Source organism: Oncorhynchus mykiss, chromosome 2 (assembly GCF_013265735.2).
Source record: "Oncorhynchus mykiss isolate Arlee chromosome 2, USDA_OmykA_1.1, whole genome shotgun sequence".
In the NCBI taxonomy this organism is placed as follows: Eukaryota; Metazoa; Chordata; class Actinopteri; order Salmoniformes; family Salmonidae; genus Oncorhynchus; species Oncorhynchus mykiss.
The window spans coordinates 44,402,912-44,423,559 of NC_048566.1; the positions used below are offsets into that span (position 1 = coordinate 44,402,912).

General features: G+C 43.8%; 1 protein-coding gene across 3 annotated transcripts in view; it reads right to left on the reverse strand.

The window, feature by feature from the left end:
* LOC110490335 (receptor-type tyrosine-protein phosphatase U) overlaps positions 1–19,974 on the reverse strand; it is a 338,326-nt gene extending 318,352 nt beyond the window's left edge. For all 3 annotated transcript variants that reach the window (XM_021563676.2, XM_021563683.2, XM_021563669.2), the window contains exon 1: positions 19,596–19,974. In XM_021563676.2, the coding sequence (XP_021419351.2) occupies positions 19,596–19,665 (70 nt within the window). In that variant the 5' untranslated portion in view covers positions 19,666–19,974. The remainder of the gene's footprint in view (positions 1–19,595) is intronic.
* Between the last annotated feature and the right edge of the window lie 674 nt (positions 19,975–20,648).

Consider the following 20,648-nt stretch of genomic DNA (forward strand, 5'->3'; position numbering starts at 1 on the left):
GTCAGGTAAGCGTAATCTAATAATGATAAAAATATTTATAAAATATTATCTGGACACTTTGTTTTTGATATTGCACGTAACCACTTCACTGTATCGTTTACACCTTCTGTATCCTGTGCATGTGACAAATAAACCTGGATTTTCTTTGATATAGCGTGTGTTTAACTTCTTGGTGACTGGGGGGCATATTGAGTAGCTTGGATGAATAAGGTGCCCAGAGTAAACTGCCTGCTACTCTGCCATTAAAGCTAGAATATGCACATAATTAGTATATAATTAATTAGTACATAATTATATTAGTATATTTGGATAGATAACACTCTGAAGTTTCTAAAACTGTTGAATGATGTCTGAGTATAACAGAACTCATATGGCAGGCGAAAACCTGAGAAAAAATCCAACCAGGAAGTGGGAAATCTGAGGTTTGTCGATTTTCAACTCATTCCCTATTGAAGATACAGTGGGATATTGGTCATGTTGCACTTCCTAAGGCTTCCAATAGATGTCAACAGTCTTTAGAAACTTGTTTGAGGCTTCTACTGTAAAGGAGGGGCTCATAAGGGCTCTTTGAGTCAGTGGTCTGGCAGAGTACCACGGGCTCGTGAAGCGTGGTCATGAGAGAGTTAGCTCGCGTTCCATTGCTTTTCTACAGACAAAGGAATTCTCCGGTTGGGACATTATTGAAGATTTATGTGAAAAACATCCTAAAGATTGATTCTATACATCGTTTGACATGTTTCTACGAACTGTAATGACAATTAATCTGCTCCTAGTGAACGCGCTTCGTGACTTTGAATTTGTTTACAAAACGCGCTGACAAAAGTAGCTATTTGGACATAAAATATGGCCATTATCGAACAAATCAAACATTTGTGCAACTGGGATTCCTGGGAGTGCATTCTGATGAAGATCATCAAATGTAAGTGAATATTTATAATGCTATTTCAGACTAATGTTGACTTCACAACATGGCAGATATTTCTTTGGCTGGTTTGGGCTCTGAGCGCCGTACTCAGATTATTGCATGGTATGCTTTTTCCGTCAAGTTTTTTTGAAATCTGACACAGCGGTTGCATTAAGGAGGAATGTATCTATAGTTCCATGTATAATAGTTGTATATTTTATCAATGTTTATTATGAGTATTTATGTGAATTGATGTGGCTCTCTGCAAAATCACCTCATGTTTTGGAACTACTGAACATAACACGCCAATGTAAAATGAGATTTTTGGATACAAATATGCACTTTATCGAACAAAACATACATGTATTGTATAACATGAAGTCCTATGAGTGTCATCTGATGAAGATCATCAAAGGTTAGTGATTATTTGATCTATATTTCTGCTTTTTGTGACTCCTCTCTTTGAATGGAAAAATGGCTGTTTTTCTGTGACTTGGTGGTGACCTAACATAATCGTTTGTGGTGCTTTCGATGTAAAGCCTTTTTGAAATCAGACACTGTGGCTGGATTAACAAGAATTGTATCTTTAGAATGGTGTAAAAATATTTGTATGCTTGAGGAATTTTAAGGCTACCGTCCCACATTTCCCAGGGAGGTTAACACATGGCCCCACATGTCAACCCTGAGATGGGTGGGGCTAAGGCTTAAGAGGGTGTGAACGATGCTGAACAGGTGTAGACAAAGAAGAGCTCTCCAGTAGGTGTACCAAAACATTCAAGGGACATTTTCTCAAAAGTGGGGTTACAAGTTCATCAACTTTAAAAGCAGAATGACTTTCCCTTTGTTCCTCAACTGCAGTGTACGATATACAATTTTCTAGCTCCGAGTCTCTACTTTTAGCCAATGTAAAAAAAAAAATATTCAAACATTGCTACATAGGACCGATTGAAGGTCGTCACATATTTCCTTTATATATCAAATCAAATGTTATTTGTCACATACACACGGTTAGCAGATGTTAATGCGAGCGTAGCGAAATGCTTGTGCTTCTAGTTCCGACAATGCAGTAATAACCAACAAGTAATCTAGCTAACAATTCCAAAACTACTACCTTATAGACATAAGTGTAAGGGGATAAAGAATATGTACATAAAGATATGGGTGATGGTACAGAGCGGCATAGGCAAGATACAGTAGATGGTATTGAGTACAGTATATACATATGAGATGAGTATGTAAACAAAGTGGCATAGTTAGTGGCTAGTGATACATGTATTACATAAAGATGCAGTAGATGATATAGAGTACAGTATATACGTATACATATGAGATGAATAATGTAGGGTATGTAAACATTATATTAGGTAGCATTGTTTAAAGTGGCTAGTGATATATTTTACATCATTTCCCATCAATTCCCATTATTAAAGTGGCTGGAGTTGAGTCAGTGTGTTGGCAGCAGCCACTCAATGTTAGTGGTGGCTGTTTAACAGTCTGATGGCCTTGAGATAGAAGCTGTTTTTCAGTCTCTCGGTCCCAGCTTTGATGCACCTGTACTGACCTCGCCTTCAGTATGATAGCGGGGTGAACAGGCAGTGGCTCGGGTGGTTGTTGTCCTTGATGGTCTTTATGGCCTTCCTGTGACATCGGGTGGTGTAGGTGTCCTGGAGGGCAGGTAGTTTGCCCCCGGTGATGCGTTGTGCAGACCTCACTACCCTCTGGAGAGCCTTACGGTTGTGGGCGGAGCAGTTGCCGTACCAGGCGGTGATACAGCCCGACAGGATGCTCTCGATTGTGCATCTGTAGAAGTTTGTGAGTGCTTTTGGTGACAAGCCAAATTTCTTCAGCCTCCTGAGGTTGAAGAGGCGCTGCTGTGCCTTCTTCACGATGCTGTCTGTGTGGGTGGACCAATTCAGTTTGTCTGTGATGTGTACGCCGAGGAACTTAAAACTTACTACCCTCTCCACTACTGTTCCATCGATGTGGATAGGGGGGTGTTCCCTCTGCTGTTTCCTGAAGTCCACAATCATCTCCTTAGTTTTGTTGACGTTGAGTGTGAGGTTATTTTCCTGACACCACACTCCGAGGGCCCTCACCTCCTCCCTGTAGGCCGTCTCGTCGTTGTTGGTAATCAAGCCTACCACTGTTGTGTCGTCCGCAAACTTGATGATTGAGTTGGAGGCGTGCGTGGCCACGCAGTCGTGGGTGAACAGGGAGTACAGGAGAGGGCTCAGAACGCACCCTTGTGGGGCCCCAGTGTTGAGGATGAGCGGGGTGGAGATGTTGTTGCCTACCCTCACCACCTGGGGGCAGCCCGTCAGGAAGTCCAGTACCCAGTTGCACAGGGCGGGGTCGAGAGCCAGGGTCTCGAGCTTAATGACGAGCTTGGAGGGCACTATGGTGTTAAATGCCGAGCTGTAGTCGATGAACAGCATTCTCACATAGGTATTCTTCTTGTCCAGATGGGTTAGGGCAGTGTGCAGTGTGGTTGAGATTGCGTCGTCTGTGGACCTATTTGGGCGGTAAGCAAATTGGAGTGGGTCTAGGGTGTCAGGTAGGGTGGAGGTGATGTGGTCCTTGACTAGTCTCTCAAAGCACTTCATGATGACGGAAGTGAGTGCTACTGGTAGTAGTCGTTTAGCTCAGTTACCTTAGCTTTCTTGGGAACCTAAACATAATACATACTGTATATCATAGGCATTGCAGAATAAATTCCTCACCTTTTCTGGCCATGAGGAGTTCATATTCCCGAAGTTGCCTTATAACAAATTATCATGCGCATCCCTCATTGTCCCTATTAGATATTATAATTGAGAGTTTTTGCATCTGAAAGTGAGTGTGGTTTAACAGGTGTAGGCCTACTGTAGTTTTAAAAAATGTATCAGAGTAGACAATGTTTCAGTATTCGCGTGCAGTGGAGCATATTTAGGTTGGGGAAAAAGTAAATGCAAAACATTATTGATCTGTTTAAAGGTCCACAACAATGTGCAATTATTTGCCTTTCAGACATGGTCAGATACAGCAAATGTCACTGCAAAAGACAACATTCTGCCATTTCCTCCAAAGAATTTTATCAATTTCTATATCCTTAGATACTGTCTTGGCCTAATTCCAATACTTCCGAAGTATACAGCAAATGATGGGCGTTTTTATAATACTCGTTCATGTCACGTTGTATAAATGATTGGAGACAGGCACAGGAATACGTAATAGGGGGGTTTTAATACTCCACTCAAAAGATACATCATGCAATGAAAAGGCACTGGGACAAAGCCCAGAACAAACATGTATACAAAAACACATGGATGTAACCCAAACAAAAGAGCGAGGTAAAACCTCTAATAAATACACAGAACGAGACACGCAATACACTACACGAGGCAAGACCCTATAAATAACAAATGCACAACAATATACGGGACAAAACCCGTAATAACAAGTGCACAATACATGCAGCACGAAAGCCAGAATAACAAAGCACAGGTACTCACAGACCAACAGACATGGGAACAATAACCGACAAGACAATGGTAAACAGAGGACACATAAATACAATTACTAATCAGAGGAGATGGAATCAGGTGTGCGTGAGACAGTTCAGTAACGCCTAGAGGTCGGTGATGTAGACCTCTGGAACAGGTGCACTGAATGAGCAGCAGTACTGGGGGAATCCTTGACAGTTCACGCTCGCACAGTTTCACGACAGGTCTGATGTATAACGGGAAACATGCAAATGGCGTGCGGCAAAAATCTCAATATCTCAATATTTTGAAGTGTGAGCAGACTTTTCAGAAATTGTGCACGCAGATATTTAGTGTTACATTTACACAACCGTTATAAATGTGGACCCAGGTCCTGGAGTTTTAGGTTGGCTTGGAGGGAATTCCAAGACCAGGGCTGTCATGAAAGGACCTTTTTCCATGCTCAGTTCAAATTGTCCGGACTGTTAGCATGAAACAAGATTAAGATCCGAGCTTGTATGTGTTTTCATTTCAAGGACAGATAAAATGGCAGTTTTCCTAAAATGTACTTATAAATAAGAATGTACCAGTGTTTGAACCTGTGTGTTTGAAGTGATGTCCACCCGACAGCACTGTAGATATCAGAATGGTGAGTTAGACGTCTTTGATTGATGACAAAACAAAGGGCTGCATGATACACAGAGTCAAGAGCCTTCAGTGTAGCGCTGGAGGCTTGCACATACGTAGTATCACCATAGTCCAACACAGAGAGAAAAGTACAACAAATCAACTATTTTCTGGTAGCAAAGGAAAAACAAGCTTTGTACTGGTAATATGCAGCTTGAGTTCCCTGACAAGGTTCTACATTTTTAGACCGTCATTGTAAATAAGAAATTGTTCATGCCTAGTTAAATAAAAACATGGGTGGTGAAGCTCAACTTCTCATCCACCCAAACTCACAGATATTGCTACGTTTTGACTTCTATGATGCCATCAAATCTATCAACGGTCCCCAAAGAAAAAAACATAACCCCAGTGAGATCCACAGATGTGTGCCCTTGATGTGTGTGGCTCCATCAGATTCTGGGAAGATGGGCGGAGCACTTCAGCATCCTTCTCAACAAGGGAAACCCAACAGTACACAACGCACTCAACGAGCTGCCCAACATCCCCCTCTGTCCAGCCAATTGGACTCTCCCCTGAGCATTGAGGTTTTACAAGTCATCAAGGTTCTCAAAAACAACAGGAGGAATCGCAGCTGAGATCTATAAGCATGTGTTGTGTTGAGTTGAGAGGAGAGTGACTGCCTGGATGCTTTCACATACCTCCTCACTCACCGCCTTCCCCTCCTGATAAATAATATCTGGTCCTCGGAAGCCATATCTAATTTTCAAGAGAAAAAGGTGACAAAGCAGACTTCGGAAACAGCAGAGGAGTATCTCTCCTCGCGGTCGCTGACAAAGGCCTAGCCAGGATTATGCTATACCGCTTGGCAACACATATTTAAAAGCATTCTTCCAGACGCGACTGCAGTACCACCGATATGGTATTTATGGTAAGGCAGGTGCAAGAGAAGTGCAGAGAGCAGAATCAAGATCTGTACCTTGCTTTTATCGACCTCTCCAAGGCTTTCACCACGGTAAACCACAAGCTCCTGTGGGAACTTCTCAGCAGGCTCGGAGTTCCGCCAAAGTTCCTCAAAGGAGTGTGCATTGGTGGTGTTCAGGCAACCCCATTCAATGTTGAGGTTGAAGTGCAACAAGTTTGTTTCCTCATCCATGTCATCTTCAACATGTTTCTCACCACAGTCACTCCCCTCTCACACAAGTCCTTGGGAGATGAGGATGGAGTGAGCATACAGTTCCACTTGGATGGCAAACTTTTCAATTTCTGACACCTAAGACCTCAACACATCTTTGAACTACAATATGCAGACGCCCGTGCTTTCCTCGCCCACTCACCAGAATCCATGCAGCATCTCTAAATGTGGTCTCCTCCATCAACAACTCCATTGGCCTCAACAAAAAAAGATGCAAATCATTGTGCAACAAGTCACACCCATTGAGACCATGTCCACATCAGTGGTCAACAACTCGAAGTCGTACCTCACTTCACCTATATCGGCAGTGTCCTGTCCCCAACATGCAGCATTGACAATGACATCCAGGTTCGTGTGGGACTCGCATCTGTGGCCTTTGGTCGACTCAAGTCCAGGGTATTCCAGAACAGGAACCTGGCAATACCCACTAAGACCGCAGTCTACAAAGCAGTGCGTTGATCCACCCTTTTGTAGGGCTCCGAAGCCTGGACACCGTACAGAAGGCACATTAACATCCTTTGAGGCCTTTGACATACGGTACCTTCAACGGATCCTGGGCCTAACATAGGGTACCCTACATCGACAGACAAACCCAAACGATGAGCAAGCGTTTCTTGCTCAGAGACACCTGCATGTGATCGCATTTCCCAGCAGATCCTCTATGGCCACCTGAAAAATGGAGATCTGCCGGGGGACAAAATAAATGCTTAAAGGACCACAGCAAGACCCTCCTGAAGCGGTGTGAGATCCAGCCTGTAAACATGGAGTGCCTGGCAACAATAACCGCCATACCTGGCATTCCACCTGCCACCTGGGTGTCACACACCTCAAGGACACAATCTCAGAGAGGAGAATTGAACTGTGAGCGCAACGGTATCAGTGTGCAAACAGTGGCACCCCTCTCTGGTATAGAACTCACCTGTCCCACAGCCACATGCAATGCCACAAACAACCCCCCCCCCCACAACAAACACAAATCGGTGGCAAAGTCAACATTGTGATGGAAAACCATAAGCAAGTAAGAGTGTGTGTGTGTGTGTGTGTGTGTGTGTGTCAGGAGTATTACCCCCATCAGTCTTAATGTGATTATAGAGGGCTCCCAGAATGATACCTGTTCATTATGTTGTAGATCATAAAACCTAACTAACTGAGTACAGAGACGCCAAAGTCCCAGGTGTCAGACCTCCCTCAAGCACTGCTAGACGAACACACACACAGACACACACAAAACAATAGCTCCAGGTGTGAACTGCGTCCTCAGTACCAATGTCGCCATCTAAACTCAGTTAGTGTAATCAAGTTAAAGTGATGCTAGAGCTGGCTAATGAAGTCACCTTCTCCCATAGCCTAAGGGAGTGGAGTTATGACTTCGTCGTGGGCCTTTCAAACTCAACGTGTTTTTGGCTGTAGCCTTAAGGAAAACACACCTTCTACCCCTTCCCCGAAACACTGGGGCATATTACCCTCAGACAGACAGGAGAGAGAGTGCAAGATGCAGAGAAAGAAAGAGAGATGGATCGACAAAATGTGGGGATAAAGGACCAAGAGAAATAATGCATCGCTGGGCTCCTGTATTTCATCAGTTCAACAGCACTGTAGAAACTAAGACAGGCTTCCTGCCGTGCAATCCCCTGACAAATCCCTAGACAGCACGCGACTATCAGTGTGTGTGAGAATCTTCCTCAAACACTTCTTCACACTAACTCATTCTTGACCGACACATACTCAGACATCCATGCACAGAGACAGAGTCAGACCCAGACATGTATCACAAACTAACTGAAAAGAATGGCTTCAGAATATCCCTCCAGTTTGTGTGTGTCAGATCCAAAGCCCCCAGACAGAACCCATGCAGAACCTCTGGCGCAATTGGGGCTCACTGGACTGGGCTAAATCCCGAGGACTCACTACTGAATGGGCCTGCTCCCCAGCCAGGAACCTATTTAACTAGCCCCACAGGAAATCACCATTCTAAATACCACACTGATAGTGTAGCAAATGGAGTGAGGCCAGGTAGCATCCGTCATTGAGGTAAAATTTGCCCCAGTTAATCCTGTCCCTGCAGTGTAATGACAGCCTAAACCGACCATTCGTGCTTCCCCTCCCCTTCCTTCCCCCACCCTCCAAACCCACCTTCTCACCGACATATCAACTCAGTCAGACTCAGCCTCCCTATTCCATTTCAGCTCAGGGGGAAGGAATTAAATAATCTGGAAGGACATTTTCCCTTTTCCTGTACAGTGAATAAAGCAAAGTTAGCCAGACAGCCACAAAAGCACATTCCTGTCTGAATGGTGTTGTGTTCTGTTATGGCGACTCTGTCAGGGCACCACACTGTACAGGTCTTCTGAAGGGATAATGTTAGTTAGGGGATTTTTTTTTTTTTTTACTGTTATTTAATTAGGCAAGTCAGTTAAGAACAAATTCTTATTTACAATGACGGCCTAGGAACAGTGGGTTAACTGCCTGTTCAGGGGCAGAATTTAACAGATCTGTCATGGAAAACAAGCGCCACCTCTCTCTGAAAGTTTTTTTGTTCTTTCATTCTCTCTATATCCTTCCTCCTCTAAGGTCAATGTTACACAATGCTGTGATTCAGTCATTTTTTAAATTATAATTTAACCTTTATTTAACTATGTGCAGGAGAGGATTCATGACATCATGGAGATCTTCCAGTATCTGGACTGTTCTCCCAGAAGTAGTGAGCAGAATCAACATAGGGTTAATTAATAGACATGTATAAGCAGAATGGGGGCTGAGCTCAGGTGAATGAACAGAGCTGGGTCAACATGGAGTTAATCACTAGACATGAAAAAACAGAATGTAAGCAGAAAATGTATGCCTGTGCTGTTATAGGTCTGAGGGAAGTCATTGCCTGGTCCTGTGACTAGCATTGAAACATGCAATTGCATTATGTATGTATGCCTGCGCTGTTGTAGGCCTGAGGGAAGTCATTGCCTGGTCCTGTGACTAGCATTAAGGCATGTGATTGTATTGTATATGTATGTCTGTGCCATTACAGGCTTGGGGAGAGCCATTGTGTAGTCCTATGAGTATCATTGGACAGACACTTATATTAATTGTCTTTTTTGTATCATTGCTATGGATATGCCACCAATAGAATCTGTAAACAACCAAGAATTGATACAGAAAGATAATGGTGGCAAGAGGCCAAGAGGTGTTAATCATCTGCATAAAGGGCAGTGGCCATGTGTGTTATCTGAAAGTGGAAACCTATAAAGCCTGAGGTCTATAACAAGAGAAGGCAGTTGTTCACTGGAATTGCTCTGCTTCTGTTACATTTGTAATAAAGTATTTTTGAATACTTTATATCTGAGAAATTTGATTCAATATTTCCATGGCATAGGCAAGTCAGTTAACAACAAATTCTTATTTACAATAACGCCCTACCCCGGCCAAACCCAGATGACGCTGGGCCAAATTGTGCGCCTTCTCATGTAAAATGTAAATAAAGCGATGGGAATCCATGCACCTGTGCATATTAGATGAGGATAGCCTGATGTGGGGACACAAACTCTGTGTTTGAATAAACCTTATACACCAGCCATTATTATTCAGCCTGGCTTAATGCCATATCCTGTCTAAAGGTCAGTTTTTATGGCTTGACTTATAGAGGTGGATCATAGGCTGTATGGATCATATTACTATGACATGTGGATCAGACTAATAGCCCACGATAAATACTGGAAAAACTGTACTAGAGAAACTAGAAATATGGTCATGTGTCTGTTTTGTGAAACAACCTCTTTTTGTCTGGATCAAGCCAAATCAATAGCACCACCTTAATCCTTTCAAAACAGGGGAGGGAGAGAGGGAGAGAGATTCTCCCTTCCCCAGCGGAAGCCCCATGGGTATCATGCTTTCAATGCATGAGCCTTCAGCTGATTCACTTTAACAAATGAGAACATTACATTCCCCCAAAATATCTCAAAAGTGAGCGTGTGTGCTATGGGTGGTGCGTGCCTACGTGCGTGGGTAGGTACTTGCGCGCGTGTGTGTGTTCACACCAGCGTCTGTGTGTTCCAAACACAAAAATATTACCATACTCCAATTAGGTAAAAACTAATTATGACAATTTGAGAAAACAAGAGACTAAGAGAGAGAGAGAAGTACTCTGACTGTGTGTGAACAGCTTTGAGGTAAAGCCTAAGGCCTATTATAAGAAAGCCTCCGTGCAGAACTCAGCAGCATCAACAGGCTTCCATTGTCAGCTGTGTCAGTGTCACATGATACCGTAACAAAACACACAAAGACCCATATTAACCACCATTCTCCCTCTAATGCCTTCTCTCCTCTCCCCTGTGATCCGACTACCTCAATGTATAATCTGAGCCTAAACTGATTGTTAACTGCGCCATCTGACCAAACAGACAAAGGGAAAGACACAGGGCTTTTCTGTACTTTTTCCTTAAAAGGAAAAAAAGCAGGCCATTGTCACACACTGATCTGAGACAAATAACCACCCTTTCAGACAGACTACAGAGACTGGTTACCACAGGAGGTTGGTGGCACCTTGAGGAGGACGGGCTCGTGCTAATGGAATTTGGAGCGGAATAGGTGGAATGGTATCAAATAGATGGTTTCCATGTGTTTCCATGCCATTCCATTTCCTCCTTTCCAGCCATTATCCCCTCAGCAGCCTCCTGTGCTGGTTACTTTGGGCCTAGTGTTTCTGGAGGCAAATGTGGTTGACCATGTGGTATGTCATTTTGTTTGTGTGCAAATTAGTCACATATTATTCAAATAAGCCAACCAAAGGCTAACCCAAACATTTCTCATAATGATTCACATGCTCACATTGTCCCACAGAGTTCCCCAAATATTTCCATACACTCAGGTGGGAATGATTCTGCCTACAAAATGACTGAAAATAATGAAAATAATATCAACACACACAATCTTCCGTTTGTCCTTGTGGATCCATCCCTTTGTCAACAGCACCCAGTGGGCCGCAGGACAGGGGTGTTCCTGCATTCTTTAGGTGCTTTGTGCTAATGTGAGACACTACCACTATGCTGCCTCAGTTCCACCAGCCTACATCAAGGACCTGGCTTCTGTCCAGACAGACATGAGAGAAATATAGAGAGAGTGGGCCATTGGGGCATGCCATGTGGGCACCTTCTGCTATTGATCATGAGCTTGCTGGAGGCATGAATGGCATGGTGTCTTATGAAAAGGCCATGATTGAGTGTGTGCTTTATCGCTGCCTACATCTGTACATTACGAATTGTAAGAATTGTACGAAATCCTCCTGTGCTTCAGGCAAGACTACGACATTGAGAAAAGAAATTGACACTTTGTAATGTGTCATATTAACACACCAAGGACCAATATTTTCACACTACCTATACCCAATTCGAAAACCAAACTAACATGTGTCTTACATGTGTCAGCCAAGGGCAGAAAGGACACCTGGTCAATTGCACAACTGAATTAATTCAACCGAAATGTGTCTTCCGCATTTAACCCAACCCCTCTGATTCAGAGAGGTGTAGGGGGGCTGCCTTAATCAAGGTCATCAGCGCCCGGGGAACAGTTGTTGTTGGGTGTTAACTGCCTTGCTTAAGCAAATTTTAGGCAGATTTTTTTCACCTTGCCGGCTCGGGGTTTGAAACCAGCGACCTTTCAGTTACTGTCCCAACGCTCTTAACCACTAGGTTACCTGCCGCCAGGCTACTCTGAATGATAGAGTGATGCCGAAGTTAGGAGGATTTTGGCAGGAGAGAGGGGCTCAAGATGAAGCCAATAAGCTGTATCTGACAGCCTGCATTTGTGAAATCGATAGACCTTCCTTTGTTCCATCTCCCATCAACACCTGGATGTGAATAAAGCTGCTTGTGCTCTCTCTGTTCTCACACTCCCTTCACTTATTTAATGCCCTTTCCCACTCTATTTATATTAAGCATCTCAATTCAACAAGTTGTACTTACAGTATAGTGTATATAACCAGCCACAATAAGGTTGAGGGTTGCAAACCAATCTCATGAGATGCTCCATTTCAAAAAAGCCATTAAACAAATCTATTTCTAAAGTTTCTAGCATGTTTTCTCAGTCATACCTTGGCAAATCTAGCACACTACAAGTTACACATTGCCTTGAATTCGCCACTTTCCCATTCCCCGTCCTCAACCAGTTGGAAGTTACTCCCAGCTGGCACCTGGAGCCACCGAACCAGCCATGAACTGACCATCACCTGCCACCTCCGGCTGTCACTCTGGGTGGCAACCCCCCTTCCCCTGCACAGTCCCCAGTCCTCACCACCTCTTATAAAGGAGAGGGAGTGAGAGGGATAGTGAGAGAGATGTAGAGGGAGTGAGAGTTAATGGGATTTACAGCTGTGACAGGGCATGTGAATGGGAAATGGGGGGGGGTGATGACTGAGGTTCAGGCTGAATCTCAGGAGGGCTGACATGAAAAACAGTATTCTAAGGAGTTGTCCACTTAGTCGTGCAGCTTCAAAGGTAATGAACTACCAGGGACTCACAGGCAATACCTGTGAGCCAATACACAAGGCAATACAAGAGCCACTACACTAGCCTGGTCCCAGATCTGTTTGTGCAGTCTTGCAGATTCCTATGGTCATTGTCATGCCAAATAACCATATGAGTTGGCTACACAGCATTAACAAATATTGGGCCAAGCTCACTCCACACATCTCAAATCTTTCCATTGCACCCAATGACTTAAAATGTGGAGATGGAATCTCATAGAGGATACTGTATGTGTTTAGCACTGCCCACAGGGACTGACCTAACCAGCCAGCAAGAGGGACCAGGAATCCATGTGAAGCCTGCATCCATCACACAGAAAGGCCTGAAGTAGCCGTTTTCTCATGAGTGTGTGTCGATTTCATATTTCACTGTGGTGGTATCTCAATACAGAATGTTAAAGGGCAGCTCTATAGCCCAGACAATGTCATAACATGATCTTGCAACACTGGACTTTGACCTTTCTATGACTTTACTGACCTGTACATACATAAGGGTGAGCCACTGCGCTGATCACAGTCAAGAATCAGAATATATTCAATGACTTATAAAGGGAAAAAACTGCAGTATTAGAGTTTACACAAAATAAGCCAATAAGCTAAAAAATAAACACATGCGAGAGTCTCTTCCCTCTAGGTAGGGGTGAGAAGTAGTAGCACTAGAAGCATCCGTCTTGCAGACCCTCTTTTTGCTGCTTTATGGAGAGAAACACAGATCATGTGCATTTCAGATGAGGGATCTTTCCTCAGTGGTGTATAGTACTTAGTAAGTATTTATATTTTTTACAAATTTTACTTCGCTACATTCCTAAAGAAAATAATGTACTTTTTACTCAATAGATTTTCCCTGACACCAAAAGTACTAGTTATATTTTATCAAGACAACATCCCTTGTCATCCCTACTGCCTCTGAGCTGTCGGGACTCACCAAACACAAATGCTTTATTTGTAAATTATGTCTGGGTTTTGGAGTGTGCCCCTGGCTATCCATAAATAAATAAAAACAAGAAGATTGGGCCATCTGGCTCACTTAATGTAAGGAATTTGAAACTTTTTTTTTTAGCAATTACCTTTACTTTTGATACTTAAGTATATTTAAAACCAAATACTTTTACTGAAGTAGTATTGGTTGACTTTACTTGAGCCATTTTCTGTTATGGCATCTTTATTTTTACTGGAGTACGACAATTTAATTTTTCCACCACTGGTATTATTTTGGTTGTGAAGCAGATGGCAGTCAAATAACTAAACTCAGCAAAAGAAGAAAACGTCCCTTTTTCAGGACTTTGTCTTTCAAAGATAATTTGTAAAAATCCAAATAACTACACAGATATTCATTATAAAGGGTTTAAACACTGTTTCCCATGCTTGTTCAATGAACCATAAACAATTAATGAACATGCACCTGTGGAACAGTCGTTAAGACACTAACATCTTACAGACGGTAGGCAATTAAGGTCACAGTTATGAAAACTTAGGACACTAAGAGGCCTTTCTACTGACTCTGAAAAACACAGAAAGAAAGATGCCCAGGGTCCCTGCTCATCTGCATGAACATGCTTTAGGTATGCTGCAAGGAGGCATGAGGACTGCAGATGTGGCCAGGGCAATAAATTGCAATGTCCGTACTGTGAGACACAATGTCTGTACAACTGCCCGAGTTACACCAGGAACGCACAATTCCTAAGTCAGTGCTCAGACTGTCCGCAATAGGCTGAGAGAGGCTGGACTGAGGGCTTGTACGCCTGTTGTAATGCAGGTCCTCACCAGACATCACCGGCAACAACGTCGCCAATGGGCACAAACCCACCGTCGCTGGACTGGCAAAAAAAATGCTCTTCACTGACGATTTGCGGTTTTGTTTCACCAGGGGTTTCACTGTGTGCTACAGCGTTGATATTTACATCCTCCTCCCTCATGTGGTACCCTTCCTGCAGGCTCATCCTGACATGACCCTCCAGCATGACAGTGCCACCAGCCATACTGCTCGTTCTGTGCGTGATTTCCTGCAAGACAGGAATGTCAGTGTTCTGCCATGGCCAGAGAAGAGCCTGGATCTCAATCTCATTGAGCATCTGGGACCTGTTGGATCGGAGGGTGAGGGCTAGGGCCATTCCCCCCCAGAAATGTCTGTGAACTTGCAGGTGCCTTGGCGGAAGAGTGGGGTAACATCTCACAGCAATAACTGGCAAATCTGGTGCAGTCAGAGGAGGAGATGCACTGCAGTACTTAATGCAGCTGGTGGCCACACCCGATACTGACTGTTACTTTGATTTTGACCCCCACTTTGTTCAGGGACACATTATTCCATTTCTGTTCTCAGTTGTTGAATCTTATGTTCATTAAATATTTACACATGTTAAGTTTGCTGAAAATAAACGCAGTTGACAGTGTGAGGACGTTTCTTTTTTTGCTGAGTTTGTTTATTTTCTTGTCAATAATTGTAGTATAATAAGCCGCACACTTTCAATATGTATGCATATATTCCCATAATTGTATTGAGTTCTCCACGATCTACAACTAACCCTGAGTTGTCTTTGAAAAGTACTACTGGACATCAGAGTGACTTGTCTGATTATTCATTTAATCCCTAAAACATTCCTTTTCTAAGGCATCATACTACATAGAGAGACTACCTTTGTCATACCCAACTGCATTCATGTTAGCAAAGGGCTAACCTGGTCGTAGATGACATACGTTTTCAGTGCTCGTGTGGCTATCTCAGGATATTCAGCCTTGATTTTAATGGAGAAGATTGGCAGAGATGAAGTTCTTAAACATACTTTTAAGGCCACCGTCATTTGCAACCTCAAGGAGTTGATCTTCTTCCTGCACGGACATTTCAACTGAGACATTCACAAATGGGTCGCGGATCCATTCCTTCCCACTTTATGGGTCTTTGGCGGTTGGGAAGTAACACTCTAAACTAGGTGATCACGCACCAGCTGGGAGAAAGACGGCCCAGTCTCAGTCTCTCCCAAAATCCCTGCTAATGCTTGGAACATGTCAAAAATGCCCTTGTCCACAGTTCCAGTTTGGATTTCAATGCAGCCACTTTATCTGCCAACTTAAAGACAGTTGTCATTCTCCCCTGAAGTGACAGATTGAGTCCGTTGAGCTGGTTCAATACGTCGCACAGGAAAGCGAGTTTTGCAAGCCATTCCTCCTCATTGAAATGTGCTGCCAGTGGTGACTTTTTCTGAAATAAATATCTTTTCACGCACAGGGGGCTTGGAGCGTGCGAGTCACTTGTCGCAATGAAGCCATATTTTAGGTAGGACTCATCATATTTTCTATTGAAAAAGTTTTTTTTTTTTTTGCAGTCTTGGGCTCTGCTGTCTCTGCATTATCGACATCGTTGTTGGGCCTTATCTCCCTTACCCATTCCCAAAGAAGCGATGTTTGTTTGTTTTTATTCATGTCAGCTAATGTAGCTAGCTAGTACAAAGTTGGTCGGGCAACCCAGTTTTAAAAACCCAGTTTGAAAAAGCTAGCCTTTGCTTTCCTAACTGCCCGTGTATATTGGTTCCTAACTTCCCTAAAAAGTTGCATATCGTGGGGGCTATTCGATGCTAATGCAGAACGCCACAGGATGTTTTTGTGCTGGTCAAGGGCAGTCAGGTCTGGAGTGAACCAAGGGCTATTTCTGTTCCTGGTTCTACTTTTTTTTTAATGGAGCATGCTTATTTAAGATTGTGAGGAAAGCACTTTTAAAGAATAACCAGGCATCCTCTACTGACGGAATGAGGTCAATATCCTTCCAGGATACCCGGGCCAGGTCGATTAGAAAGGCCTGCTCGCTGATGTGTTTTAGAGAGCGTTTGACAGTGATGAGGGGTGGTCGTTTGACCCCCGACCCATTACGGATGCAGGCACTGACGCAGTGATCGCTGAGATCCTGGTTGAAGACAGCAGAGCAATTTGGAGGGCAGGTTGGTTAGGATGATATCTATGAATGTGCCCGTGTTTACAGATGTGGGGTTGTACCTGGTAGGTTCGTTGATAATTTGTGTGAGATTGAGGGTATCAAGCTTAGATTGTAGGATGGCCGTGGTGTTAAGCATGTCCCCATTTAGGTCACCTAACAGCACGAGCTCTGAAGATAGACGGGGGGGCAGTCACGTCACATATGGTGTCCAGGGCACAGCTGGGGTAAGAAGGTGGTCTATAGCATGCGGCAACAGTGAGAGACTTGTTTCTGGAAAGGTGGATTTGTTTAAAAGTAGAAGCTCAAATTGTTTGGGCACAGACCTGGATGGTAAGACAGAACTCTGCAGGCTAACTCTGCCCCCTTTGGCAGTTCTATCTTGTCGGAAAATGTTATAGTTATGGATGGAAAGTTCAGGGTTTTCCGTGGTCTTCCTAAGCCAGGATTCAAACACAGATAGGACATCTTCGTTGGCATAGTGTGCTAAAGCAGTGAATAAAATAAAACTTAGGGAGGAGGCTTCTAATGTTAACATGCATGAAACGAAGGCTTTTATGGTTACAGAAGTCAACAAATGAGAGTGCCTGGGGAATGGGAGTGGAGCTAGGCACTGCAGGGCCTGGATTAACCTCTACATAACCAGAGGAACAGAAGAGTAGGATAGGGGTACGCTAAAGACTAAGAACTGGTCGTCTAGTATGTTCGGAACAGAGAGTAAAAGGAGCAGGTTTCTGGGCACGGTAGAATAGATTCAAGGCATAATGTACAGACAAAGGTATGGTAGGATGTGAATACAGTGGCGGTAAACCTATGCATTGAGTGACGATGAGAGAGATAATGTCTTGAGAAACATCATTTAAACCAGGTGAGGTAACCGCATGTGTGGGAGGTGGAACTAAAGTGTTAGCTAAGGAATATTGAGCAGGGCTAGAGGCTCTACAGTGAAATAAGGCACTAACCAAAACAGCAATGGACAAGGCATTTTGACATTAGGGAGAGGAATGCGTAGCCGAGTGATCATAGGGGTCCAGTGAGTAGCTAGGAGGGCTGGAGACACAGCCATTCAGACAGCTAGCGGGCCGAGGCTAGCAAGCTAGCAGAAGGGCCTTAGAGGGAAGAAATCTGTTGTAGCCCCCTCGTGCGGTTAATACGGCAGACCAGTGTAGTAAAAGGGTCCAGGCCAATTGGCAAAATAGGTATATTGATGGGCCTCTTCAGTTAACAGTCCGATATGCTCTAGATAACTAGCGGGCCACGGCTAACAAGCTAGCAGATGGGCATTCAGGGGACATCGCGATGGAGGAGCCTGTTGAAAAAAAAAACCTTGGGCAGATTACGTCGGTAGTCCAGTCGTGATGGATTGGTGGGGCTCCATATCGGCAGTAAAAGGGGTCCAGGCCAATTGGCAAAATAGGTATTGTAGCCAGAGGAGTGGCTGATGGACCTCTTCAGCTAGCCGGGAGATGGGCCTAGCATAGGCTAGCTCCAGGTTAACTGGTGCTTGCTTCATGACAGAGACATTAGCCAGGAGTGGCCACTTGGATAGCAGATAGCTAGCTGCGATGATCCAGGTGTAAAGGTTCAGAGCTTGCGGTAGGAATCCGGAGATATGGAGAAAAATAAGTCCGATATGCCCTGGTTTGAATTGCGCTGTGCAGACTGGCAAGAGCTGTCCGGGCTAAATGTTAACTGATGACCGCTAGCAGTGGCTAGCTGACTACTAGCTAGTAGCTAGTTAGCTGGCTAGCTACTGTTGGGGGTTCCGGTTCTAAAGTAAAGAAAATAGTAGATCCATACCACATTGGGTGAGGCGGATTGCAGGAGAGTATGTTGAAGTTGAGGTTAAGAAAAATATATGCAAAGAAAAAATATAAAAAGATATATACACGGGACAAGACGAAGACAAAGGTTTTATTCACGTCAGCAACGGCTGTGGCTGAAATAGCTGAGTCCACTTATTTGAATGGATGTCCACATACTTTTGTATATATAGTGTAGGTGTTCCTCCAGGTGGGAGAGGGAAGTGTAATAGAGATTGCGTCATCTGTGGAGGCTGTATGCAAATTGGAATGGGTCCAGGGTGGTTGGGATGATGGTGTGTATGTGAGCCATTACCAGCCTTTCATGGCTACAGATTTGACTGTTATGAGGTGAGTCATTTAGAGAGTTATCTTGGCGTTCTTGGGCACATAGCCTATGGTGGTCTGATTGAAACATGTAGGTATTACAGACTGGGTCGGGGAAAGGTTGAAAATGACAGTGTAGACACTTGCCAACTGGTCAGCCAGCACATGTTCTCAAATCAAAGCATGATTTTCCCTCAGCAGTCTGCATATTTCAATTAGATATGAGGCTTTAAAACGGAACTCAACACAAAACATCGGTAAAGCTGCATCCACATTTACACGTTGGAATGCAATTTCGGGAATTGAATGTCCAGAAATGTTCATCCAGAAATAGAGTAGCAAAAAATACGAATAGGTTATCATGACAGGGTAGCAGACGCACTGTTTGAATAGCCTACTTAAATATTGGAAATATTGGCTATAAACGATTAGGCGAATATACTAATAACATACCCTAGACTACCATATTTAAAGGGACGGGTAAAGTTATAACAAAACGCGGGAATGTGAGGTGGATCTGATCTGTTAAGCAGAGGGTCAAGTCTTTCAAAACAGTGAGCCCCAAAACAAGCACTATCCTCCGATTCGAAGCAATCTAAAACACATTTTCATAAAAGCCCCTTATCTCGCACCTTGACAATTCAGTAAACCCTCTTCATTATACAATATATCGAGCGTTCCATTGAATAGCCTTCAGTCGCCTATGAATAAAGTTAACTGCGGAAAACATACTGCGACATCTTTCACACCCCTTTTCAGGATCAATATATCGATGCAAAACTCTCCACGATGGATGCATCGCTTCCCAAGTGCGCAGTGACTCGAAAACAGGAAGAAAGGGCTCTTTACCTGTTGGTCCCTCTATGCCTTCGGCGTAGATTTGAACAGCCAGGATCAGTAGAAATGCACAGTTGTTCATTGTGCTGTTTTAGTCCAGTTTGGAATAGATGCAGAAATAATTTCAGTGACTCCGCGAGGACCGATGTGCAAACTGTTTTCTCCAACCTATCGATTCCCTAATTCTTTCTGAAACGTAGTTGCGAGACAGCAGCAGTAGTGCAAGACGTGCTAACTGACGTCAGGATAAACAGTACAGCACATTTTCACTCTTCCGCCAAGCACACGTTCTGTCTCGATATGTGTGTGATTTAAAATATGCGACGGACGCCTCCAAGTGGCACCATCTTGCAACTATTCTGGCGTCTAAAGGTTTTTCTGAGGTAAGACAACTCGCTACATGTCTCTCACTCTCCGTGTGTGTGCCTCACCAAGCATTCACATACATCCACCTAGTCTCTTGCAACAGCCTAGTCTCCATCAAAACTGATTGGTTCTGGGTGCTGAGGTTATCCACCTGACGATCTCCCAAAATATGTCACACCAGATCCACCCTGACCAGTGGCTCAAAGTAGCCTCAACAATGGATTCACTGGTGGCTTTATGATCAAAGGTGAGATGAGCATATCTGCAACAATGGACACAGCCTGTCAGTCTATCTGCAGAATGGGAAACAGATTGATTATCCTAACAGCTTCACAGGTTGAGTGGATAAGGCAAATCTCTTTAGCACACGACAAAAGACCAGGTACCTTTTGAGCCATGAATAGGAGTACTTGTGCGGAGCCGAACACTTTGGCTGGCTGCTATGTCATAACTGAGGGAGTAGAAAGGACATAGATATCCAAATGTTAATCCATCTATCAATGTAAATGTATAGCTCAGTCTCTATGACATTGTACTGTGTAGGCTATGGGTATGTGTGACTTGTTCAGAGGTGAATATCTCTACTTCATAAAGGATGCACACAGATAAAAAATACACCTTATGGAACAGCGGGGACTGTGAAGAGACACAGGCACAGATAGACGCACAGACACACACGTACACATGGATGTTTGTTGT